Here is a 27,598-nt window from a genome sequence, read left to right as displayed (position 1 = left end):
AGATACCCAAACCTGAGGCTTGTTTCCCAACACCAAGCAAACTGAGTGCATCTCCTTTAAAAACAGCAATGCTTTAAAATCCAAACTGAAGTTGGGACTTTTGCTTTTATTATCCTTCCTGCGCGAATTATGTCAAGACTATTAAACTCTTTGGTGATGTGAAACAGATGGAAAATAAGACAAAAGAATTCACAACTCATGTTAGACTGAATTGAATTCCTTTAATTTCACACAATGAATAACATATGAATAGGATTAACTTTTTTTTTTTTTTGTAGTTAAGTGCTCTATACTGCTAACCTGATTTGGTAGCGAAAAGACTGAGCTTTGTTTTAGAAAAAAATGTTTAAAAAACAACATCTAAGATCATGAAGGAGCATGACATTAAAGCATGCCAGATGTATCTAAGCATCAAATAACAGCAAGTCCATATCCATTTTTCAATGTACAAAAATGCTTCATGAGTAAAAACTGTTACAAAAAGAACATTTCAAACAATGTACAGGTTCTTCTTGCTTCTATATTCAATAAAATACAAATACATTTTTTTGCTCTAAAATATGTTTACATACAATCAAAGTTGAACATGCAAATACACTTTAAAAAAAGGCTTTTATAAACCACTTATGAATACAAACCAAAAATCAGCCAGCACGACTTGTAAAACAATCTTGTGCCCCATTCTTTTTTTTTTTTTTTTAAATATGTACATATATAACACTTCATGTGCATTTATTTTAGAAATAGCTTAAAAAGAGAGAAACCAACATGGGTTTTCAACTGCACTCCCCATGTCGACCAATTGGCAGCTTTTTCACATCTTCATAAGATTTAAATTTGCTTGTAGTGTTTTACATGATCGAGGCAGGCATCTACAATGATCTGGAAAAACGTTTCATAATTAGAAGTGTGCTTTCTAATTGTTTAAGTGAACCCCAGTTTTGGATATAATGCAAGTACAGGCTGCTTGGTCACTAATGTGGCCAAAGACATGGCAAATATAGACTTTCGAGAAGTGAGTGAAGGGGAGAAAAATCATTGGGTGGGTGTGAGTTTAATATACTGCAATGAAGGCTTTTGGATATGTTTGCTCTTTTCCATGAGTTCTCTAGTCAACGTGTTAAAGCCATTGAAATATCAGGATTCATATTTTACACAGCAGCTTAGAAAATCTCTATTCTCTGGAAAACAAAAAAGGGAAAGCCCATTCCAGAATACTGGTAGGTAATATAATGAAGGTTTAGGATTTCAATTTAAGCCCTAAAACTAAATCTAGACTATGTTTGAATTACATCTACGGATGGGCGGCTCTTTTGTCTTATGTCATTCTGGAAATGTCTGGTTTGATCGTTTTCATTTGGCCATCTTGAAAGAGTGCACATTCTTTTCATGATAGCGTGTGCTCATGTATGTGCAGTGGTTCACACATAGATGATGGCACACTATCGAGGAAAAGAGTTAACACTCTTTGAGAAACTGTGTACCCTTTATTCCAGTGCCACTTTTTCTTTCCAAAGAGTGCACATATTTATCGGCAAATGAAAAAGCACCAATTTTCATGTTTTGCTTTTTTTTCTGCCTGTTTCAGGTTTTAACAACATGCAACAACGTGGGATATGTTGTTGATAATTCCCATGTTGTCGCAAATGACAGCTCATCCCTCATTACATCTCCTTATAGTACAATTTTGTCAGAGACTGACTCATTGGGGGTAATTTTATAGTCATTTTTGCACATCTGTGACCACAAATGCAAGTAAATGGCCCCTCATAAAATATCAACGTAAAAGTAAGCAGAATGACATGATGGCGTACTTTGCTGGTAGACATGTATAGGGGTGGAGTTTGGATGCAGCTCACATGTACATATGTAGATTATAAAATATGCTAATTTATGTACGCACTTGAATAATCTAGGCAAGGCATTTATCCTGCTCTTAAGCAAGTGTAAATGCCCATGCCTGCTAGGTAGCCATGATTTCTGCCATTTCGGCTAGTATTTTATATAGATACATAGGTGCCTAGGGGTTTTTATAAACCAGCATTTAAATAAGTGCCTACTTGCCCTCTTAAACCAGGTACCTTGTTATAAGATTACCCTTACTGTGTCTCCTGAATGTTGGAATGTTATCTTACACATTCTGAGCCCATTTCCATATTAAGTAGCAAGCTTATCTACAGCTACACAAAATCCATGGGTCTTGGATGACCAACCCGAGAAAACTTACAGCAAGTAGTTTTCCAACCTTGTGTGTACGTTTGCAAGCCTTTGCTATAAAGTAAGGCCAATTTCCTGATGAAAAAAAAAAGACACAAGTACCTATACAGTGAGTGAAACTTCCAGGAGAAAATACTGATTTCAAGATAAGGTTTGAATGGGGGCTTCTTGTTTGCTTTGCTAATAATCTATATTTCTTGAGGACTAGTACAACGGTTTTTAAAAAAAATGTTTTACACTGGTATTTTGTAAGGCTGCAATAGGTATTCATTTATTTCTACAGAATATTCTACCTTGAGACAACAGAACAAACAAGTAAGATATTTTCCGACAATATTAAAATAATGCGCTGATGCATAATTCTTCACAGATTCTACTTTGTGCAGTTTCAAATGTGACATATTGCATTTCAGTGCACTGAATCCTCATGAACAGAAAAATAACTCGTATTCTCCTCCCATGAGATTCCCAAACACTCTTTAAACATAGAATCCACTGAACTCTGACCAAGTTTAATTGACCGTTTTCTCTTGTTCCCCATTTCTTATCGAGATATAGTATAACGTTTACTGTTTGCACCATGCTGGGTATACGGTATCTTTAAAAGGGTGAACATGTCTTCTTTGAACTGCAGTTCTGGATAAACATCACTGCAATTAAAACAGCTGTATGATTAATCTGTCTTTCTATAGCTATTGGGCTGTGGAAATGAATATTGAAGACGCAATATCTGTCCAGTCTAAATCAATGGCAAACTTGAATGAGGACTGTACAGTTTGAACTGACCATCAAAGAGACCGTTTGTCACACACAGTTTGCATTCATGCAGACTGATGGATTCATAAATACATTATATACAAAAACACGGTAGTTTATTAAGGCAACCACAATTTGTCCAACGTGGCTAAATACAACTGCAGTGGCAATACCCTCTCATCGGTTTTATTCTTTTCAGAAAGAACACATTCCATTTTTAGAAATTACCTACAATGTGATAACTCACATCTGCAAATTGTGTCATTTGGTATATTTTGACAATCAGCTTTTGTGTGTGTGTTTTTTCGAAAGCAACACCAATAGGCATGGCTGTACAGTTGGGGGTGGCTAGTAAACCATTTTCAGGGTACTATCTGTTTTCTGCTTCAATGCATTGTGCATATGAAATAGTTGATTTTTTTGCCAACATGTTATTACATATGCCAGTTTAGAAAAGGCTTTATCATTACTGAGTATTTCTCATGTGTTACATACTTCCAGGTCTGTGGTATTCCATCGGTCACTGGGATAACACCATGTCTGTGTGTGTACGTATCTATATAAGGCTCCACCACATTGCCTATATTGCAGCATGAGATTGAATTTAGGCAGAGTTAATTAAGAAAGTAGATAGATGTAGAAGGATTTAGGCCACCTGGATTAAGGTACCCAAGACCTCAGAGGGCTGCTGTAGATAACAATATAAAATGAATCCAGCCTTCAACCAAAATCACAGTTTCGAAACTTACAGGTTTATAAAATTGGTGTATTTATTTTAAACAGTGTTGTGTTTCAGGGTGACTATGGCAAGTTTTGACCAGTCACTGAAATTCAAAATTAAAGGTGAACCTTTGGTGGTATATTTTTGTGTATATAACCTTCTCGTAAAGTACAAGAACAAGGAACAAGCAATATAAGTGATGTTGATCTGTTTTGGAAGCTAGTCAAGATGAAAGGCATATTTTGATGATATCACTTCAATCTCACATGTAGAAAGAAGTTTTTTGTTCATCGTATCCAAGTAGTGCTGCCTGCTTTGTTACTGAATGAAATCTGATGCTGTAACGGGTACTGGATAGACTCTGTGCCTATACGCCATATGCATAACCTCTTAGTCCTGGTATCTTCAGTGTGATGCAGCACCACCTAGGGAAGATTCACGCTCACTTCCCCTGGCTTTCCTATGCCTTTTTGTCTTCACTTCCACCACTTTCTGCTCTTTGTGTTTTCTCTTGCCACCTCTCGGTGTTCGAGAAGACTGTGTCTCTCGGGCCATGTGGATTACTGCCTCAATGGTGTTCATCACTGCATCTTGTCTGGCTACTTCCAAGAATGAATTGCAAGTGGACTTTTGTCCTCGTTTGCTGGGAAGGTCAACACATTTTTCCAGAACTGGCATTTGGTCTCTGGAGTCTTCATCAAATGGGAGAGGCTGCTTCCGGGGACGTCCCCGCCTCTTCTTGACAAAATTATTGCCTGTCTTTGATTGCCTCTGGAGTCGTTTGGCCTTCAGGATTTTGTTAACATGATCCAGATTTTTTTTGGTGGACAGAATTTTAGTGTAGCTGCACATCTTGCGCACATCGCACTGGATGGCTTCTATTTCACAGCGTTTGAATCTCTTCTTTAGGGGTGGACTAGCTGCTGAAAAGAAAACAGACTTCAGTTAGCAGAAATACTTACTAATATGACACTTCCCTCCCCATCATTCAATTTCATACAAAACTGTAAAATCACAAGGAATGTGAACAAACAGAAATGCAAAATGCATCCACCTCACCTTTAGGCTCAGCATTTTTTTTAATTGTATGTTTTTAAGTTTTGTGTGTGGTTTTTTTTTTAATAAACCATTTCAGGTGTTCCATTAGGGACCCTGTATAGAAGTGCAGACAAATAAATAGACACAAATTTCAGATTTCCCAGTACCTGTTGCATATATATTTTTTGCATGCTCACTGGGAAACCCAATCAAGTCAAAGTCTCGGTGTTTAAATGGAAGAAAGAAAGAAAAAGAGAGAAGGAAGTTTTCAACTCAGGTCCCTGGCCTTCCCTTGAATTGTGGGCCAGTCCTGTAGCAAACTGGCTCCTTTTCCTCCCTTATGGAAGATAAAACTTTCTGACTTGCTCAAATGGAAATTCATAAAACTGCTGACAATTGTGCTATTACAGAACAATAGACTAGGGTCTGGTTTCCTGATGAGCACATTTCTACCAGTAGCTTCTAATATATGCATATTTTTATTGCTACACTACTACTACTACTACTACTACTATTTAGCATTTCTATAGCGCTACAAGGCATACGCAGCGCTGCACAAACATAGAAGAAAGACAGTCCCTGCTCAAAGAGCTATGTAATAAAAGTGAGCCAAGTATAGGACAATCAAGCCATTGTGACATCACTGATGAGGTTGGCTCTTATTGGTGGACTGAGGCATTATGACATCACAATATTAGCTCTGGTTACAAGAGACTACTACTACTACTACTACTATTTAGCATTTCTATAGCGCTACAAGGCATACGCAGCACTGCACAAACATAGAAGAAAGACAGTCCCTGCTCAAAGAGCTTACAATCTAATAGATTGTATATGTATCACCTGAATCACTGCTCATTCTTTTTTTTTGGCATGCTCTTCTTGGACAACATTAGTCCTTGGTCTGCATAATAATCATACTTTTGATATTCTGATATTTCTTTATCTTGAAATAAGGCCTGGATTTCTCAAAGGGATAAACTGAGCCCCTGTTATAATCAGCCTTATCCCTGACCCAGTCCACAGGTTTACCAGTGGTCCCTGGTGTCTAGTATGGTGGTAGTGATACCAATTTGCTCCTGCTTCATGTCCCTAGCTCTTCAAAGTTCCCACCAAGACTTCTAGTGGTAATATCATGGTATTACTTGACCCCTAGCAGGTGGCCATTTTGAAGAGCTGAGAATACGAGGTGGGAATGAGTGGACCTCAATCCTGCCCCACTAGACACCAGGAACCCTTGGTAAGTCCATGGACTGGCTCAAAGGGGGGGGCTGTTAGGGGAGGAATTTCAAAAGCCTGGCCTCGGGGGGGGGGGGGGGGGGGGGTAACCTGGAGAAGGCTGCCACATGTTGGGCTCTTTCCCACTTGTTGGGGTCTGCTTCTGATGAGGGGTGCATTCCATGTGTTAACTGTGAATTCTATAACGATATCTGTGCACAAAGAATCCATTATAGAATACTAGAATAATTTGGCCTTTACGCACAATCATTTAGATGTAATCACTTACACCATGTCCATAGCATGTGTAAATGTTGGTGCATTACAGTAATCAAAATATGGCATTTTACCATTCTTATGTAAATTGTTATGGGCTATTGCAGAAGTAGTCTCTGCAAAATGTAAATGAAATGACTCCTTATAGCTACTGTGCAGCCATACAGTCACTCCCCTTTCCTGTTGGGCCACCTCTAGTCATCTGCCTCTGTGGAGCAGGATCTCTCTCTTCACTGCACTGTAAGGCTCTCTAGGAGATTGGCTTGTGCAGTGTATTCTATGGAAGAAAGGTGGGATAGGGGAGATATGATAGAGACATTTAAATACCTATGCAGAATGAATGTACAGGAGGTGGGTCTTTTTAAATTGAAAGGAAGCTCTGGAACGAGGAGGTATAGGATGAAGGTGAAAGGGGAAAGACTTGGAAATAACCTGAGGAAATACCTCTTCATGAAAAGGGTGGTGAACTAATGGAATGGCCTCCTAGTGGAAGTGGTAGAAATGAAAACAAGAATTCAAGACAGCTTGGGACAAGTACATAGGATCTCTAAGGGAGTGATAGGAAGGGTAGATAGCATGGAATGGCAGACTTGATAGGCCATATGATCTTTATCTGCCTACATTCTTCTGTTTCTGTGTTTTCATGCTGAACTTGTGAGACTTAAGACCTGAAATCAGAGTAAGAGTTCATGCATTACGAGGCTGAAACTCACAGAGACCTGCGCAGTGCAGAGGAAACGTTTCTGATCCAGGGCAGCAGTAGCAATTAAAACTATATACTGGGCAAGAAAATCTGGTGTGTCAGATGGGGAATTTCTCAGAGCTGGTACCTGGGATTGGTAAGGTTTCATGCGCTCAAGTTCAGGCTCTAATTTGTAGTGGCACCAAGAGTATATTTTGAGATCTTGCCAGGTACTCGTAACCTGGATTGGTCACTGTTAGAAACAGGATGCTGGGCTCGATGGACCTTTGGTCTGTCCCAGTATGGCAATACTTATGTACTTAAGTACTTAAAATACCCAACATAGACATTTTCACCCAGCAGAGACTTTAGAGGCTTAACATAAACTTATGGTGTAAATAATTCACCTCACCATAGGCATAACAGGACCTCCAACATTCAGGGGGGGGGGGGGGGGGTCACCTGTACTGGCAGCATCTTCATATTGTGCATGAGTTTGTTTGCTTTTTTTTTGACGTGTATATATTTTAATATGCAATCTAAGTGTGCATTATTTTCCTCTCTGACATTCCCAGGAATGTCTCCTCTAACTTCAGCTAACCACTCATATTTTTTACCTGCATTGAGGAACCTACATAAGTACATAAGTAATGTCACACTGGGAAAAGACCAAGGGTCCATCCGAGCCCAGTATCCTGTCCACAACAGCGGCCAATCCAGGCCAAGGGCACCTGGCAAGCTTCCCAAATGTACAAACATTCCATACATGTTATTCCTGGAATTGTGGATTTTTCCCAAGTCCATTTAGTAGTGGTTTATGGACTTGTCCTTTAGGAAACCGCCTAACCCCTTTTTAAACTCTGCCAAGCTAACCGCCAGATACATTTTCTGAGAGTATAGAAATTACAACCTGACTTGTTAAATGGCTTTGAAACTTTAATCCCCTAATTCCATAACATGATATGTACAGTTATGTACCTCTTACACATGTTACTGCCAGTTGAGAGCTAAGTGATATTGTAGAAGCTTAGCATGCAAGTCACATACTAAGAAATTCTATACATGGCGCCTAGTGTTATCTGCTCTTTCTGTGCTGATTTTCAGCATGGAAAAGTGTTATAAAGGAAGCCTGAGGAATTACCGGAGGGCAATATAACACTGGCATTGCTGCAGCTGAAGTGTATGCCATCTGGGTAGTGAATTTATGATGTGGGATGGGGTGGGGAGATGGGGGTGAAATGAAGAAAGGAGGATTAATGGCATGGAAATTAGTTTAAAGTTTATTCATGTTGTAAGAAAGAAGCATTTAATAGCAGAATTGGAAGATCCAAGTAAAATTAATTAATTTATGTGGAGCTGCTGGGTATAAAATTAAAATTATATTAAAAGAAATTGAAATTAAACTAAATACAGTGCAATCCGCTTAAGTGCAAGGGTCTGGGACCAAAGAAATACATGCAGTTAACCGGAGCGTGCACTTAACCGTTGTGACCCAAAGAAGCTTGACATCTGATAAACATATCTACAGTACTGTTTATTATTATTCGTACAGTATACAGTCTCCGTTAACTGATGTTAGGCTTACTAGAAGTAATCAGTCATGGTAAAAACTGTCATAGCACTGACATCCAGTGGCCTCCAGATAGGCCCGCACGGTGTTGAGACTCTCCAGCGCTCTTGCAAAAGTGACAGGAGGTTGTTGAATTTTGTCAGCATGTGCCTCGCTGCTCATTTCATTATCTGTTTCATCATCAGCCGTTGTTGCCTATGTGTAGGCGCATATCTCAACATCAGTGCTATCATCAGCTGTTTGTAGATTGTAATCAACAGCTACTTAGTGATGAAACTCCTCTTCAGTAACACCGGCTGGGATGTAAATAGCCTGTTCATCTGACGTGTTTGCAACAGCTGTATCTGTTTCGTCCCTCTCCACATCCTTAACAAAGCTTGCCCGCTTGTAGCAATTCACAATGGTTGCCTGTGTAACATGATTCCAGGCTTCTTTCTGCATATGTAGGGAATCCAACAGTGATAGATTACGAGCTAGTTCAACAGCACGTTTATCCTTGCCAGTCTGGTCAACCATAACGCTCATCAGATAACTTAGCACAAGAGCCCGATAATGTTGTTTGAAATTGGCTATTATGCCCTGATCCATAGGTTGGATCAGAGATGTAGTGTTTGGTGGCAGGAAGACCACCTTGACATTAGAAAGCCTGACATCATCACTGTGTGCAGGACAATTATCACAAAGCAACAAAATCTGACGCTTTTGTGCCCGCATTCTAGTGTCTAACTTCTTTAGCCACTGCTTCCAAATTTCCCCAGTCATCCATGAATTAGCGTTAGCCTCATATGACACACTTAACATTCTTGAAGCAACAGGGTTGTTTGCTCTTTCCAATGATGAGTGGTTCCAACTTCTCACTCCCATCCATATTGCAGCAAAGGAGGCTCATCAGTCAGTCCTTCGACATTTTAATTCCTGTAGTTTTGACTTGTTTGAATGCAAGTGTTCCATCAGGAATCGCTCGCCAGTAGAGACCGTTTTCGTCAGCATTGAAAATGTCACGAGGTGCAAACTCGTTCAAAATGGTAGGAAGAACTGAAACAACCCGATTTTCAGCACAAAAGTCATCAGTGTCTTGTTTTTCACCATGCTGTTTCTTGAATTTTATGTTCCTCTCCTCCCATCTTTCCAACCATCCAACAGTGGCTTTGAATTCAGTTAGTCCAAGACTTTCAGCTAGCTAGTTAGCTTTCTCCATAAGCAGTGGACCACTGACAGGAAACTGTCTGCTCCTGACTTGAGAAAACCACCGAAGAAGAGCATCTTCTACCTCCTCAGCTTTTCCCACCTGCTTACGTTTCCGGTGTGGATTTGTATTGTTTTGCCAGTCTTCCAGAAGCTGATTTTTCTGCTTCAAGACACGTGAAATTTGACTGGGATTGACACCATATTCTTTAGCAATAGGTGCTTGACTTTGTTTATTTTCTAATTTTTTAAGAACTTCTATTCGTTCAGCCAGGGTTAAAAGTCTTACAGTTGCGCGACGACAACGAGTCCAGTGTACACTCTAACAACATTCTTTCGCTTATTCTGCCTTTGGCTGTTAACTGAGATTTCAAATTTACTGCCCCTTTGTCATGCGACAATCGGCTTCCATATTCCATGCGTGCGCTTATGAGGAGTCTTAAACCATGCATATAAGCAAATCTTGCACTTATCAGTGGTGTGCTAAACTGAAGTTTGTCCCCATAGAAATTGATGGCGCCAAAAACGGGGCCGAAGTACGGCATGCAGTTAAACAGAGCATGCGCTTATCCGATGTGCACTTAAATAGAGTGCACTGTACATTTAAAAGGAAGTTTGGGGAACTTAATGTGGAATTTAATTAAGGGTATTGGAAGCAGAGCTGAGAAGAAAAAGGTTAATGGAAGCTGGGATGTGATTGGAATTCAGGGAAGGTGGGAAGGAGGAAATGGAATGTTGAGGCTGAGGAGATATTCTGTGAAAAAGGGCTAGGGTGGTGGGTGGTTGGAATGGGAATATAGAGGTGTTACATTTGATAATTTTGCTCCCAAGACAAGCAAAAAGGAGGAGCAGACCTCATGTGAATGCGAGCTACAAAACAAAACAGTGAGGTAGATCCAAGGAGGATATCAAAAGGTCTTTATTGGAAAACAGCTAAAAGATGATGCCAAGACACCCATAGGAATATAATGGGCATCTCGGTGTTTACCGCCAGCTGATTTCTACCTCGAGCTAAAAACGCTACCATGGCTTAGTAAAAGACCCCCTAAGTGACCCAGACTCAAATCTACTAGAAAATCTGTGACAAGACTTGAAAACTTCAGTTCCCAGGTGATTCCAAGCTATCTCAGGGCTTTATCTATTCTGCCATGAAGAGTGGGCAAAATTGCAGCATTGAACTGTGTAAAGTTGGTACACAAACTTACCTGTTCAAAAAGGCATATCCGAATGATCCAACTTAAATGCCTGAACCCTGCAACACAACGAATCTAATACTCAAAATGGACATAATATAACTCTTCCTCCTTTCCGATTCCACAATGTGTCTGTCACACATGATCTCTACCATGATATCACTATGTATTTGTCATACTGGAACTGGCAATCGCCAGTACGGTGCTATGTAAGCCACATTGAACCTGCAAATAGGTGGTAAAATGTGGGATACAAATGCAACAACTAAATAAATAACTAACTGATGGCTGTTATTGCTGTGAAAGGAGTTTTTGCCAGGTACAGTGCAAAAACTTATACAATCAAGACTTATTGGTCATTCTCCTGTTTTGGTTTGGGGAGTGCTGGAGAGGGGTCTACAGGATGTGGAGTAGATGAGAGTAAAAAAGGTGATCACATCCCTGAGATAAACTGTTGTATCGCACGACTGTAAAGGTGGATGTGGAGGACTCTGTCTCCTCACTTCACTTTCAGTTCAGACAGGCTTGGTAATTACTGTCCTGCTGGAAATATGCCCTACTAGTGCAAAGCCTAGAGAGATACAGCCAAGTTAGGTATCTAAACTCTTCAAAAAGTGACCCCTAATCCATTATGTAAATCCTTTATGGAATATATGGTTTAGCTATACAGTTCTAGCTATAAAAAGTTCTGGAAGTCAATAATATTAGCAGGCCTTCATCTCATCAGTGTAAGACACCTGCACAACATATGTGGTCCTCTGCATGCCCAATGCCTTTTCTCCAGAGGTTTCCAGAACTTGTCCTTGAGGGCAATAAAAGTCTGGTTTTCAACACGGTGAGGATGGTAGAGAAAGGGGCAGTTTTTCTCTCCCACACTAGCATCTCAGCTACAATCCCTCCCATTTCCCATTCCCCGTGTATCAAATAACTCAATATATGATGGAAATTTTTACTAATATTTGGTAGAAACACCAGGATTCCACAAACTACTTGCTTCCTACTTGCACCTAGGAATGTAGAGGGGAAAATCCTGTTTCCATGGAAAACTGAAATTTTGAGACAGTCTTGTATATGTGTTTCAGACAATTTGTACTTAAATAGCAAAACACTCATGTCCGAAATTCTATAAAGACGTGCACGTAACTTTTTCTGCATAGATCCACAAAGTGGACAAGGCCATGGGAGGAGCATGGGTGGGTCAGGGACTTTCTATGATCTGCACACAATGGTATAGAATTTGGGAGATCTGTGCCTAATTTAGGTGTGGGAATTTACACCAGAGTTCAGTTGGTGTACATCCTCGTGCCTTACACTAGTGCTAAGCGCTAGTCTATAAACGGCACTCAGCTTTGAGTGCTATTTCTAGAATAGCGCTTAGCAATGCATTTTTTGGGTGCTCTTTTTACAGAATTTCATCCCATTGTGTGAAAAAAAGGTATACCGCAAAACACATTAATGTGTTCATTCGTGCTCTGGCCAAAATCAGCCAGTAAACAAAGAAGAAGAAGAAGGATGAAGTCATCACACAAAAGGCAAGAAGATGAGAAAGTGAGGAAAAGAACAAAAGAAGTGCAAACTTAACCACTAACATTTTTAATAAGCACTGTGCCCCTAAATATGGCACAAAAGATAAGCTGATTCAACACGGGGTGTTTCAGCAGCTGAGCCTGCATCAGGAGTTGCAAATTCCAATCGACGTATCGCTAATAATAATGTAGTATATCTGTCAAAACGATCACACAGTGTTTATTAAAGATATTAGTAGTAACTAAGAATGGACTTCTTTTGTTTTTTTCCCTCACTTTCTTACCTTCTTCTCCAATATTCAGCCAGGATCCGCATAACTATCTTATCCAGGTCCTGGCTGAATATTGGCTGGGACCCATTTAAGTTTTGGTGGCCAGGACAAGTCCGGCGAGACCCGGGTATTCAATGTTGGTGTCCGAATATGGCCAGCTACGGTTAATGTTTTAAAAAAAAATGCTGACTGTTGCCAGCTGAATACTGACCACTCAGGCTCCTAAGTTTGGCTGAAAATAGGTTGCAAATTTAGGAGCTTAGCTTTTTGTTTTTTTAATATAGGGCCCTCCGTAAATATTTGTCTAGTTTCTTAAAATCGTTGCAGTAGTATTGCTTTAGAAGAACAAAACAATGCTTTTGAATATTCTTAAAAGACAGTAAAACAATGGTCAGGACACGCCTTTATTTCTACCTCTGCTACCACCAGAGACCCAGGCTCTGTCATTCTCATTCATTCTCTCCATCCTTCTATTATCAGCTTCCATTTCCTCAACCTTCAATGGATTTTCCCCATTGCTTTTGTCTATCCTTTAGCTCTCTCGCTTATTGCCAACAGTTTATTTTCCTTTTTCCTGCTCTCCCATTCCTTATTGAGAAGTAGCCTGGAGGAGTAGCCTAATGGTTACTGCAGTGGACTTTGATCCTGGGGAACTGGGTTCAATTCTCAATGCAACTCCTTGTGACTCTAGGCAAGACACTTAACCCCTCCACTGCCCCAGGTACAAATAAGTACCTGTATATACTACGTAAACCACTTTGAATGTAGTTGCAAAAAACACAGAAAGGTGGTATATCAAGTCCCATTTCCTTCCCTAATGGTTAGTGGGTGAGTTTGATTCCCAATGCAGCTCCTTGTAACTCTGGGTAAGTCACTTAAATCTCCATTGCATATATTGTATATAATATGTAAACTGCTTTGATTGTAACCTCAGAAAGGCAATTATCAACCCCATCCCCTTTCCTGTATTTGTGTCTTCCATCCCCTCCACTTTTTCACATCATTCCTTGTTTTTCCCACTCATCTCCACCAAACCTCTATTTTCCTCCTTAGCAGCATTTGCCTCCTGTTTCTCCCCCCCCCCCCCAACATAAATCATCTGCCCTTTATCTCTCTTCTCCAGCACCTACCCCTCTCCCTTCACTATATCTGACCTTGCCTCTGATTTTTCTTCTCCGTCAATTATCCCCCCTGCAGACCCCTCCCTTCACTGTATCTGCCCCTGCATTTTATCTCCCTTCTCCTGCATCTATCACACCTGCAGACTCCTCCCTTCACTGTATCTGCCCCTGCATTTTATCTCCCTTCTCCTGCATCTATCACACCTGCAGACCCCTCCCTTCATTGTATCTGCCCCTGCATTTTATCTCCCTTCTCCTGCATCTATCACACCTGCAGACCCCTCCTTTCACTGCATCTGACCCTTCCTCTTATCTCCCTTCTCCAACATCTATCCCCTGCAGACCCCTCCCTTCATTGTATCTGCCCCTGCATTTTATCTCCCTTCTCCTGCATCTATCACACCTGCAGACCCCTCCTTTCACTGCATCTGACCCTTCCTCTTATCTCCCTTCTCCAACATCTATCCCCCTGCAGACCCCTCCCTTCATTGTATCTGCCCCTGCATTTTATCTCCCTTCTCCTGCATCTATCACACCTGCAGACCCCTCCTTTCACTGCATCTGACCCTTCCTCTTATCTCCCTTCTCCACATCTATCCCCCTGCAGACCCCTCCCTTCATTGTATCTGCCCCTGCATTTTATCTCCCTTCTCCTGCATCTATCACACCTGCAGACCCCTCCTTTCACTGCATCTGACCCTTCCTCTTATCTCAATTCTCCAACATCTATCCCCCTGCAGACCCCTCCCTTCATTGTATCTGCCCCTGCATTTTATCTCCCTTCTCCTGCATCTATCACACCTGCAGACCCCTCCTTTCACTGCATCTGACCCTTCCTCTTATCTCAATTCTCCAACATCTATCCCCCTGCAGACCCCTCCCTTCATTGTATCTGCCCCTGCATTTTATCTCCCTTCTCCTGCATCTATCACACCTGCAGACCCCTCCTTTCACTGCATCTGACCCTTCCTCTTATCTCCCTTCTCCAACATCTATCCCCCTGCAGACCCCTCCCTTCATTGTATCTGCCCCTGCATTTTATCTCCCTTCTCCTGCATCTATCACACCTGCAGACCCCTCCTTTCACTGCATCTGACCCTTCCTCTTATCTCAATTCTCCAACATCTATCCCCCTGCAGACCCCTCCCTTCATTGTATCTGCCCCTGCATTTTATCTCCCTTCTCCTGCATCTATCACACCTGCAGACCCCTCCTTTCACTGCATCTGACCCTTCCTCTTATCTCCCTTCTCCAACATCTATCCCCCTGCAGACCCCTCCCTTCATTGTATCTGCCCCTGCATTTTATCTCCCTTCTCCTGCATCTATCACACCTGCAGACCCCTCCTTTCACTGCATCTGACCCTTCCTCTTATCTCCCTTCTCCAACATCTATCCCCCTGCAGACCCCTCCCTTCATTGTATCTGCCCCTGCATTTTATCTCCCTTCTCCTGCATCTATCACACCTGCAGACCCCTCCTTTCACTGGCATCTGACCCTTCCTCTTATCTCAATTCTCCAACATCTATCCCCCTGCAGACCCCTCCCTTCATTGTATCTGCCCCTGCATTTTATCTCCCTTCTCCTGCATCTATCACACCTGCAGGACCCCTCCTTTCACTGCATCTGACCCTTCCTCTTATCTCCCTTCTCCAACATCTATCCCCCTGCAGACCCCTCCCTTCATTGTATCTGCCCCTGCATTTTATCTCCTTTCTCCTGCATCTATCACACCTGCAGACCCGTCCCTTCACTGCATCTATCCCCTGCCTCTCTCATATCATCTAAGAAATGGAAGGCCCCCCCTTATTTGCTGACCACAGTATAGAGTCTGTGCCAGTATAGGAAGTCTTTTTTAAGATTCATGGGCATGAATTTCCATGCTACTGTTCTTATGCATCTCAAGATCATTGTACTGTTCCAGTGTGTTTCAGAACTTAGGAAGCCAGCTTGAGATGGAATGAAACACATTTATGAACAAATGTTGTGCAATTTTCAGTATGCTATCTTTGTGCACCTGTGTGTGGAGCCTGAACATTTTCCTCCTGGCAACTTTGTACAGTCTTGATTATCCGAACTACGCTACTGTGACTATCTGGCATATCCGACAGACCACCCCCCCTGGTGACATCATCGCATTGCCATTAAGAAGCGCGTGGCTTCTTTTCCTGTTTTATGGCTTCACATGATGCAAGTAAGCTATGTTTTCGATCTGAGATCTTGCTTCTCTGCAAGGGAACCATGCATTGCAGTTGTAATCCCAAACTCTTTTCCTTCCTCCCTCCCTCCTTTTGTGATTTTATGCTTTATTGTAGTTTGGATGATTGACTATTTTTAATGGAGTTCCTTTCTTAATTTGTGTTATATATTTTGTATCCTAAAGTGCTTTGATCTTCTTTTAGCTAAGGTGGTCTCCAAATAAACATAAAAATACTCCTTCATGCACCCCTCAACTGATTTAAAAAGAGAATTGGCTTCTCTTCCTGTTTATGATTTGAGAACATGCTTCTATGTACAAATTTTTGGACTCTGAAACCCCACTCGTGCAGAAAGAGAACCTTTGATGAAATTCTAGCCAAGACCTTACTTTCACAGCATAGCATTAATTTTTGATTAGTGCAAAAAAAAAAAAAAAAAAAAAATTTACCTATAGAGCAGAAACAAACCGCTAAACAAAAGGAACATGAAAAATGTTATATGCAAGTGTATCCCATCACTAAAAAAAACAGATCCCCCAGACAAGGGAAAATGTCTCCAGCCAACCATAGCAAGACAACCTGGGTGTAGTCCAGTCTCATTCTACTCAGGGTAGACCCCTGGGACCCTGCTAGGGTGGTTGTAGTCCAGGGTAGAGACTATGTGAGATGTGCAGAGTTAGACTAATCCAATCCTGAAGGCGGGAAGTGGATTAGTAATGTGAGAGAAGAATCTGTGGAAGAAATAACATTGACTAGAATAGTGATCTGTATGCATATTTGCATACTTGGACTAACCAAGAGTTTGGACTAATTTAAAACATCAGGAGAAGGGGAGTTGGACAAATTGGCTCTCAGGGCTGAACTGAAGTCCTAGATTTATCTGGGGTGACCTGAACGAGGGGTGATGGACATGGAACCATTTCACCCTGAGTGAGAAAGGGACCTGTTAAGAGGACCTAGCAGCTCAGGAGCGCCAGGAAAATTAAGTCAGAGGTCTCTATTTTGGTTTATACTTTGATAAGTAGTGCATACTGCTTATACTTCAGTAAGTGGTGGATGGTGATTTCAGGAAGCAGTGCTTTGTGGTTTTGGTTTGTTTTTCAGAAAATAGTATTTGGTGGGAAACTCTCAGCCTATGATGTTGGGTAGGCAGTATGGGTTATAGATGTTTTGTGGTGCTTTCCAGCCAGAGAACCATTTTTGATTTGAGACTGTGCTTTTGTAGAAATATATGGACCTGACCTATATGACCTGAGAGCCTGATTCTCCTGCCAGGAGTCTATTTTTGATTTGAGGCCATGCTTTTGCAGAAACAGACCCATGGTAAGATTCTTGTGCACAATGAGTTTTGTGCAATACTGTATGTACACCTACTGTATTCCTATTTGTTCATTTACATTTATAGCACTTTCTTTATTTTTACTCTCATTCTTAGATCTGGAGGGTTGTCAGTTGTGGTTCTGCTGCCATCATTTCTGCTTTACATTTGTTTTGGTTTTTTTTGTTACATTTGTACCCCGCGCTTTCCCACTCATGGCAGGCTCAATGCGGCTTACGTGGGGCAATGTAGGGTTAAGTGACTTGCCCAGAGTCACAAGGAGCTGCCTGTGCCTGAAGTGAGAATCAAACTCAGTTCCCCAGGACCAAAGTCCACCACCCTAATCACTAGGCCACTCCTCTGGAGAAGACAACACAGTGAACTTGAGAAATGGGGATCTGCTTGGTTCTGTATTTCTATAATGTGTATGCAGCTGATAAATATGGTTTCCCTTGCTAGGTCCTGTACCTGTATAGTATTTCTGTTCACACTGCCTGCTGTACAATTGCTGTGCTGTATATATTGCTCTGTATTTGTGCTCTTGAGCCTGCATAATGCCCAGACAGCAAAGGTGAAAACAAGTATTTTATTTTGAATGTATTAACTGAATATGAAATGTGAAGACTGAACTACTGGAAATTGACAAGAGTGCTGTCTGGCTGTAAGAGCACAGCAGTAGATTCAAGTTGGTGGTTATAAGTTTCTCACACGATCTCAGAAGGCTATAAGGACTTTTGGACATATTGATGGACATACATGCTATCAGAATAGACTAAGTTGGTCATCTTGAAAGTGCATTACATGATGGACATATACGTCATAATAATGGTGGCATTTGCATAAAATACTTATTTTCAGATGTACTTTGCTGTGTTGCCATATTTATCAATGTATAAAAAATTTAAGAGAGAGTAATGAAGCTGCAAAAACTATCGTTGAAGCAGCATGTGCAGCTAGTATGAGTATTCTCCTTAGTCCTTCAATGAGTGTGAGGTCATCTTAATAGTAGATGAGTGTGAATGATTAGGTTGAATGAATATGAATGTGTTTTGATGTAAGCCGCAAGGAGAAGCTGATTAGGTTAAAAATGTGAAGGATTTTTCAATAATAATTTTTTTTTAATAAAGAAAAATTAGATAACAGTAGTTGTAGTTACTTTTGTGGGAGGTATTGATTTTGTAACTAGAATGAAAGTGAGTTACTCATTAAGAAGGGAAGGTCATGAATATGCATGAGACAGATCTACGTACAACGGAGGTAGTATACATGCAGATCTATCTCATGCATATTCATTAGGGATATTCATCTTACTATACCTGGGTTAAAAAAAAGGTTTGGACAAATTCATGGAGAAAATCTACAATCTGTGCTTAAGGTGAGTGGAGGCATAGCCTAATGGTTAGTGCAGTACTCTGACAACCAGGTGAACTGGGTTCAATTCCCACTGCAGCTTCTTGTGACTCAGGGCAACTTACTTAACCTTCCATTACTCCAGGTACAAAATAAGTATCTGTATACAGGACTTTCAAGTGACAAGCCGTGGACTTTCACAGTAATTTACCCTTGAAATTCATACCATTGAAAAATAAATCTATTTCAACAAGCCCTTTTGTCAGGAGTCTATTTTGTCTGGGACTTTTATGTCGGGAACTTTTTTGGTTTGGAACTTTTTTTTTCTGGTTTCTTTTGACCGGGTATCCTGTATATAATGTGTAAACCACTTTGATTGTAACCATAATATAAGAGTAACCATACTGGGTCAGACCAATAGTCCATATAGCCTAGTATCCTGTTTTCCAAACAGTGGCCAAGTCAGGTCACCAGTATCTGGCAGAAATCCAAATCGTGGCAACACTCCATACTACAAATCTCAGGGCAAGCAGTTGCTTCCCATGTCTGTCTCAATAGCAGACTATAGACTTTTCCTCCAGGAATTTGTCCAATCCTTTTTTAAACCCAGATACGCTAACCACTGTTACCACCTCCTCTGGCAAAGAGTTCCAGAGAATAACTATTCGTTGAGTGAAAAAATATTTCCTACTATTTGTTTTAAAAGTATTTCCATGTAATTTCATTGAGTGTCCCCTAGTCTTTGTACTTTTGGAACGAGTAAAAAAATCGATTTTCTTCTACTCGTTCTACACCACTCAGGTTTTTTTTAGATCTCAATCATATCTCCCCATATCTGTCTCTTTTCCAAGCTGAAGAGCCCTAACCTCTTTAGCCTTTCCTCATACGAGAGGAGTTCCATCCCCTTTATCACTTTGGTTGCTCTTCTTTGAACCTTTTCTAATTCTGCTTTATCTTTTTTGAGATACTGCGACCAGAACTGAATGCAATAGAATATGTCAAATCCATTGCCTTTCCTTTATTAAAAAAAAGTTAGACATGGAAAAAGCCACTAATTATCCTTTGGGTTAATAGCACAGAATCATGTTACTGTTTAGTTTATTCATTTATACTCCGCATATAACTGTGTGAGTAACAGGGAAACATACACAATCCCAAATAATATAAAACCATACAAATTACATTAAAAACAATAAAAAAAATCCATCTTCTCCAAAATAAAATTGACTTCCAGAGACTGCTAATTCTTCCAGGTACTTGTGACCCTGGATTGGCCACTGGGCTAGATGGACCATTGGTTTGACCCAGTATGGCTATTCGTATGCATAATTTCTTAGGGACATCCTGAAAACCCAGTCTGTTTGCAGTACTCATGGCCTGAACTCCTGCTTCCCTGCTATAGGCTTAGCAGATTGGAAGTGATATTTGTGAGTGTTTGAAGTTCCCAAACTGACCTATTTCTGTAACGGCTTGCACCTGCCACATTCCTACTACTTCACCTGCTACTAGACCTGAAAAATGATGACATATACAACAGAAGAAGTAAAAACACTGTTTCTCCTTCTGAATTGTGTTATCCTTTCACTTGTTCATCCTTTCACTTGTTCACCCTCTCACTGTGGCGGACAAAATACACTTCTGCCCCAGAAAAAGGCAATGCCACCTGGATGCTGCGAAACGCTGGTATCCACCCACCAAAATCACAATACAAGAGTGGAATGAGTTACAACCAAAACAGAGACATATGTTCTCGTATAAATAAAGACCTGGATCACTGGTTTCCTAATGTCTGGTTCTCATTAATTACAAAACAAAATACATTTTCCATATGTAAACCAAAACCACTTAAAGTTTGTGACTCATTGAGGACAAAGAAGACAGGAATGTAGTCATTTTGGTACTGAAGCTCATTCTTAATTACCGTCATTATAGATCCCTTTGGAGTTGCCTGAGGCCATTTCCAACAGCATTCTGAAGAAAGACTTTTGCTCAACAGCTGGGCTCAGTTTGAAGATTTGTTTTAAATAAAGAAGTTTTCAAAGAGCTCGCCATTAATTACAGGAAACCCACAGCACTCTCCCATTTCCCTATTAACAGTTTTTTTTTCTCCCAGTGTTCTCTAAATTATCTCAACATCTGGGCTGCAGATAAACCAACACTTTAATTAGACTCCTGAAATATAAGCATGAATTTTCATCTGGAAACAAATCTGAAGGTATCTCTGTGTTGAATTAAGCAGCATATTGAAAATGAACCATAAAATGGTCCTCCATCCCTCTCACATTTGTCAAGATAAGTCAAGGTGTATGGTATTGCCCACATTAGCTCAAGCCCATAAAAAAGAGGAGTTCCAATACAATAAGGGGGTCTTTTATTAAGATGTGTTATCATTTTTAGCTCGTGCTAAAAATCAGCTGGCGCTAAACTCTTGAGACACCCACAGGAATATAATTGCCGCCTCAGCATTTAGCTCCAGCTGAATTTTAGTGCAAGCTAAAAATGCCAGTGCACCTGTGAAGAAACAGTGCGTTTTAAGCCTGTGAAATGTATTGAATAGTTTCCTGCATTGATTATGTTCTGAAGTGTGCTTCTCCTATTTGGCTAGCAGGTGGTGTTTCTTTGCTATAAGGCTGTTACAGAGAACTGAGGTGGTTTTTCTTTAGTTTGACACAAACAGGAAGCAAGAAGCAGTATATATTTGAAATCTTGTTTACTGGGCTCTGATTGGCCCAGGAGATCACCTCATTTGGACTTTACTGGTTTTGAGTTCAGTTTTAGCCCTGGAGAAGAGAGAGAGAGAGAGATCTTTGCTGTTGTCAGCGCTAATTAGCTAGTTAAACGGTTAAATAACACGCAGTGTTTTAGAATCCATGCCAATTTTGGTGCCTAAATCTAAGCACACTAGAACAAGCAATAATGAGCACTAATTAGAATTTAGGCGCACAATTCGCTAAGCGTATTCTGTAACGATGTGCGCCAAATTTCTAACATGCAGAGGCAAAAAGGGGGCATGGTTATGGGCAGGGAAATGGGCGTTTCATGGACATTCCAAAATGTAGGCGCCTAGTTCTAGAATATGGCACAATGTGCCTAAATCTACACGCTGAGATTACACCAGGTTTTCGTTGGCGTAAATCGATGCATAAATAAGGGGAAAAAGAGAAAAGAAGAAAAAATCAACAAAAGGCACTAACTGGAACTTAGACTGCCATCAATTCCAAAAATATACCACATCTTCCAACCTAGATGATCTTCTTCATACAGTGGGGGAAATAAGTATTTGATCCCTTGCTGATTTTGTAAGTTTGCCCACTGACAAAGACATGAGCAGCCCATAATTGAAGGGTAGGTTATTGGTAACAGTGAGAGATAGCACATCACAAATTAAATCCGGAAAATCACATTGTGGAAAGTATATGAATTTATTTGCATTCTGCAGAGGGAAATAAGTATTTGATCCCCCACCAACCAGTAAGAGATCTGGGCCCCTACAGACCAGGTAGATGCTCCAAATCAACTCGTTACCTGCATGACAGACAGCTGTCGGCAATGGTCACCTGTATGAAAGACACCTGTCCACAGACTCAGTGAATCAGTCAGACTCTAACCTCTACAAAATGGCCAAGAGCAAGGAGCTGTCTAAGGATGTCAGGGACAAGATCATACACCTGCACAAGGCTGGAATGGGCTACAAAACCATCAGTAAGACGCTGGGCGAGAAGGAGACAACTGTTGGTGCCATAGTAAGAAAATGGAAGAAGTACAAAATGACTGTCAATCGACAAAGATCTGGGGCTCCACGCAAAATCTCACCTCGTGGGGTATCCTTGATCATGAGGAAGGTTAGAAATCAGTCTACAACTACAAGGGGGGAACTTGTCAATGATCTCAAGGCAGCTGGGACCACTGTCACCACGAAAACCATTGGTAACACATTACGACATAACGGATTGCAATCCTGCAGTGCCCGCAAGGTCCCCCTGCTCCGGAAGGCACATGTGACGGCCCATCTGAAGTTTGCCAGTGAACACCTGGATGATGCCGAGAGTGATTGGGAGAAGGTGCTGTGGTCAGATGAGACAAAAATTGAGCTCTTTGGCATGAACTCAACTCGCCGTGTTTGGAGGAAGAGAAATGCTGCCTATGACCCAAAGAACACCGTCCCCACTGTCAAGCATGGAGGTGGAAATGTTATGTTTTGGGGGTGTTTCTCTGCTAAGGGCACAGGACTACTTCACCGCATCAATGGGAGAATGGATGGGGCCATGTACCGTACAATTCTGAGTGACAACCTCCTTCCCTCCGCCAGGGCCTTAAAAATGGGTCGTGGCTGGGTCTTCCAGCACGACAATGACCCAAAACATACAGCCAAGGCAACAAAGGAGTGGCTCAGGAAGAAGCACATTAGGGTCATGGAGTGGCCTAGCCAGTCACCAGACCTTAATCCCATTGAAAACTTATGGAGGGAGCTGAAGCTGCGAGTTGCCAAGCGACAGCCCAGAACTCTTAATGATTTAGAGATGATCTGCAAAGAGGAGTGGACCAAAATTCCTCCTGACATGTGTGCAAACCTCATCATCAACTACAGAAGACGTCTGACCGCTGTGCTTGCCAACAAGGGTTTTGCCACCAAGTATTAGGTCTTGTTTGCCAGAGGGATTAAATACTTATTTCCCTCTGCAGAATGCAAATAAATTCATATACTTTCCACAATGTGATTTTCCGGATTTAATTTGTGATGTGCTATCTCTCACTGTTACCAATAACCTACCCTTCAATTATGGGCTGCTCATGTCTTTGTCAGTGGGCAAACTTACAAAATCAGCAAGGGATCAAATACTTATTTCCCCCACTGTATCTAGGAGCAAACGCAGCTGCTCAGGAACAAAAAAAATTACTTTGTCCCTCCCAATTTTTGCTTCTGATCATTGACCTGTTAGTTTGGAAATGTTTCTCTGTGGTAGTTACCAATACTTTTTTTCTTTTCAGGAATTGTCTTCTTGATTGTCTATTTGTGAATTAGGTGTGAATAGGTATTATTAACAGAGAGGGATGGGGTTCCGGGGGGGATATATAAACATCCACCTAAATGGTGTTCTCATAAGATACTTGTTCTCTTTTTTTGAAGTAGGCTAAAACCAATTGTTATATTTCAAAACAAGTGGCTGTAACTGCAGAATTCTGGGGCCATACATGTTAACCAGCTGTGCTTTACACATCTGGCAATGCTGTCAGTCCTGCTCCACCTTTCAAGGTCTTTAGAATCTATTAACTTCTGCTGCTTAGTTCTGCACTCAGGGCATGTCACAGTGGTTAAAACTAAAGACAGGAGACTTATTTATTGAAAAGCTCTTGAATACTCATTTGAAGTGTCATAGGAAAATAACCCTGTTGCTCAAAGAAAAAGGTGGGTGCTCATTTTCAAAGCACACAGACTTACAAATTAAAGTAACCTATGTAAATTTGTAAGTCTATGTGCTTTGAAAACCAGCCTTCACATTGTATTTCTTAGTTGCTGAGGACTGATTAATTTAAATAAGGCATTGTCAATGGCACTGGATTAAAACATTAGCCCTAGTCAAATGCTTCTCAAGGGTGTAGTTTTGTTCCTTTTTTGACTCCAAAATCCAGACATTAGTACCTTTCCAAGTAGGTTGGAGATAGATGATTTTCAAGCAGAACATAGGGTTCAATTGTCGTTTTTTGAGAGTGTTGGGAAACGTGAGATAAGGTGATCTTTGAGGTTGTGTAAACCAACCAACTACTTCAGTGGGTGATCAGTGCTCTCCTCGCTTGTTGAGAGCAATGGATAGTGTTGTTGTGCCCATTTTGACCGTTCCGATTAACATTTCTTTGTGGAAAGGAGAATTCCCTGACGATTTAAAGAGTGCAATGGTGCATCCACTTTTGAAGAGTCTTGCTTTAAGCCCTAGTGAGCCCTCTAGTTTTTGACCAATATCTATGTTGCCAGTGGTGGTGAAAGTGATAGAGACAGCGGTTTATGTTCAGCTTGACCCACGCTTCTTGTTTGGATCCATTCTAGTAGGGATTCTGTAAGGCCCAGAGTATTGAGTTGCTTTGGATGGCGATGCTGGACGTTCTTAGGATGTGGTAACAGCAGTTAGTGTATCTGGGTTTAAAAAAGGCTTGGACAAGTTTCTGGAAGAAAAGCCCGTAGTTTGCTACTGAGACAGACATGGGGAAGCAACTGCTTGCCCCAGGATTGGTAGCATGATATGTTGCTTCTAATTGGGTTTCTGCCAGGTACTTGTGACTTGGCTTGGCCACTGCTTGGAAACATGATACTGGGCTAGATGGACCAGTGGCCTGACCCAGTATGGCTACTCTTATGTTCTTATGTATGTTTTTATTTTTTGTTCTTTTCATAACATCTCAGCAGTATTTGACATACTCAATCATGAGATTCTGATTGCTTGTTTACAAGCATTTGGCCTTTGGGATCTGCTGCAGTGGTTCTTACTGGGAGAAAACAAGAGCTGTTTGTTGGCTCTTAGTTGCCCACTTCTAGAGCTTTGAGAACTGGGGTGCCACAAGGTTCATCCTTTTCTTCTGTTTTGTTCAATTTGTATCTGGTGCCATTATGTCATTTGTTGTGGTCCTTGGGGATGGCATACCATAGTTATGCTGAAAATATTCAGTTTATTCTCCTGTTAGAGTCTCCTATCTCTGCTTCGCTTGTTCAGTTACAGTTAATATTTGATAAGATTACTGAATGGATGAAAAAAAAATTGGTAGTTGCTGACTGTTTCAAACTTTTAGTGGTAACTCGTGACCAGACCCTTGAGGTTCCATCTCAGATTTTGTTATCATGAAGTCCTATTGTGGTTAGTGGATTCAGAGTTGAATTTTACACCATAATTACAAGCAGCGATTAGGAATTATTTTCAGTTGCGTATACTCAGTAAACTGAAGCCTTCCTTGCCTATGTCAGATTTCAGAACAGTACTGCAATCTATGGTTTTGGCAGGACTTGATTATTGCAATGTGGCATATTTAGGTCTACCAGCTTCTTTGTATTCATTCTTTGCAAGTTGTTCAAAATTTGGCAGCACAAGTTTTGTTGGGTCTTTCTAAATTTCAACATATTTCTCCACATCTCATTAAATTACATTGGCTTCCTGTTATTGTTCTTTTCAGTCTAAGGTTTTGCTGCTCATTCATTTAACTTTGCATCACACTTCTTCCTTTTATTTGAGGAGTATTTGATCATTATGATCCGAAAGTACAGTATTGTGGTTCCAGACTTGCAGCAGTTCAGACTTGAGGGGATGAGGAAAAATGCCTTTTCTGTTGTGGGTTCCAGGGAATGGAATGAAATACCAATGTTGCTTTAAAAACTGAAAGACACTATGGGCCCTGTTTATTAAGCCACGCTGTAGGCACGCTAGCGTCTTTAGCGTGTGCTAAAAATTAGCGCGCAATAATGCTAGAGATACCCATAGGAATATATGGGTGTCTCTTGCGTTAGTGCGTGCTAAATTTTAGCACACGTTAAAAATGTTAGCACGCCTTAGTAAACAGGGTCCTACATTTTTTAAGAGGCAATTGAGGAGTTATTTATTTCGGTTGGCTTATGAAGAGGCTGGCAACTGCAGTTTATAGACGGTGGTACATTTGTGTTCAAAGTTGTGTTATGTTCTTATATCTGTAAACAGCTACAAAAAACCTGGGCGAACTTTTGGGGACACTTTACAACCCGCAGCGAGAAGTAGGATCCTAAATTTGTGGGACAATGGACATTGATAAAGATTAAGGGTGTTGATTAGAATTCTTGTGCTGAGGGGAGGGAGGGAGGGTGGGAAGGAGAGGGGAGAGGGGAAGGGATAGGGCGGGTAAGAGTGGAAGGGGGAGGGAGGGTGGGGTTGGTAAAGAAAACACTTTTGTTAGAACGCTTGGTTGTTTGTATTGTACTTACCTTCTGGTTTTTGAATAAAGAAGATTTAAACATATCTGCACATGATTAAGATGGGCCAAAAAGCACCCCTAAGATTCTGCCTTGCTTGAATGGCAGAGACCTATAGTGGCTCTACAAGAGTATAGTGCTGTGACCTGTTTATACATCTTTAGTGTCTAGAGCAAAGGAAAAACTCTTATAACCAGTGAGATAATGCTGGGAGGAAACCCTGTTTGTAGGGAAACTGGGACTGGTTTATAGCCCAAGCCCCACTGTAACATTTGTTTTGGGCTCCCCTATTCAATGTACCATAGAGAAGGGGGAAGGAGGCTTTGGATGCCATTCCATTAAATCACAAAGGTGCACATAAGTGGATTTGCCTGAATCAGCACCCCTGGGAAGGAAGGAGTTTAGCTGGATAAGCTAGTGTACCAATGCTGAAAGAGCATCTCTGGAACACTAAACAGCAGCATGGGGCCACTGATCATCACTGGACGATTTAGAAAAGGTAGTTTTCCAGTTACGAGATTGCACAGATGAAAATATATCCACAATTGACACAGATACGTTGACTTCTGAGGCAGGCATACCATTTGCCGAAACGCAGAACTGTGTTGATTTTTTTTACATCTGGTTACTGGCAATAAAGATTTTATCTACTCAGCTTTCGGTGACCTGCCTGGATTGGTTGCCCCATATCCCTTCCTTACTCCTTGGACGGTATTTTCCTTCTCGGTGTGTTTGGGTGCCTGGACATAAACCCAGAAATTCAATGCTGGGCTAAGGCTGGCAGCAGTCAGCAGTCAGCAAAACGTTGATCACCACTGGCCGAATATATATGGCGCCTGAAATATCGGTGCCAAAAATATTTCTGCTAAACGTATTCTGTAAACCGTGCCTAACTCTAGACGCGTCCATTTATGCCTACGTTAGCAATTCTGGATTTTTGAGTTAGAATCAGTCTCTCCTTTGGGACTGAACGAAAACCTAGAGTGAAACTCTATTAGTTGAGTAACTTGTAACTGCCATTGAACTTAGAATA

At 41.1% G+C, this 27,598-nt stretch overlaps 1 protein-coding gene across 4 annotated transcripts in view; it reads right to left on the bottom strand.

Moving 5' to 3' along the window:
* Positions 1–554: 554 nt before the first annotated feature.
* Positions 555–27,598, bottom strand: part of SETBP1 (SET binding protein 1) — a 616,780-nt gene continuing 589,736 nt past the window's right edge. For 3 of the 4 annotated variants that reach the window (XM_030192882.1, XM_030192885.1, XM_030192883.1), the window contains one exon: positions 555–4,617. In XM_030192882.1, coding sequence (XP_030048742.1) covers positions 4,100–4,617 — 518 coding nt within the window. In that variant the 3' untranslated portion in view covers positions 555–4,099. The remainder of the gene's footprint in view (positions 4,618–27,598) is intronic. The other variant, XM_030192884.1, reaches the window with a different exon arrangement.

The sequence above is a fragment of the Microcaecilia unicolor genome, chromosome 2, assembly GCF_901765095.1.
Source record: "Microcaecilia unicolor chromosome 2, aMicUni1.1, whole genome shotgun sequence".
Classification (NCBI taxonomy): domain Eukaryota; kingdom Metazoa; phylum Chordata; class Amphibia; order Gymnophiona; family Siphonopidae; genus Microcaecilia; species Microcaecilia unicolor.
Note: the sequence above shows the minus strand (reverse complement) of the source record. Positions and strands in the feature narration are given on the sequence as shown.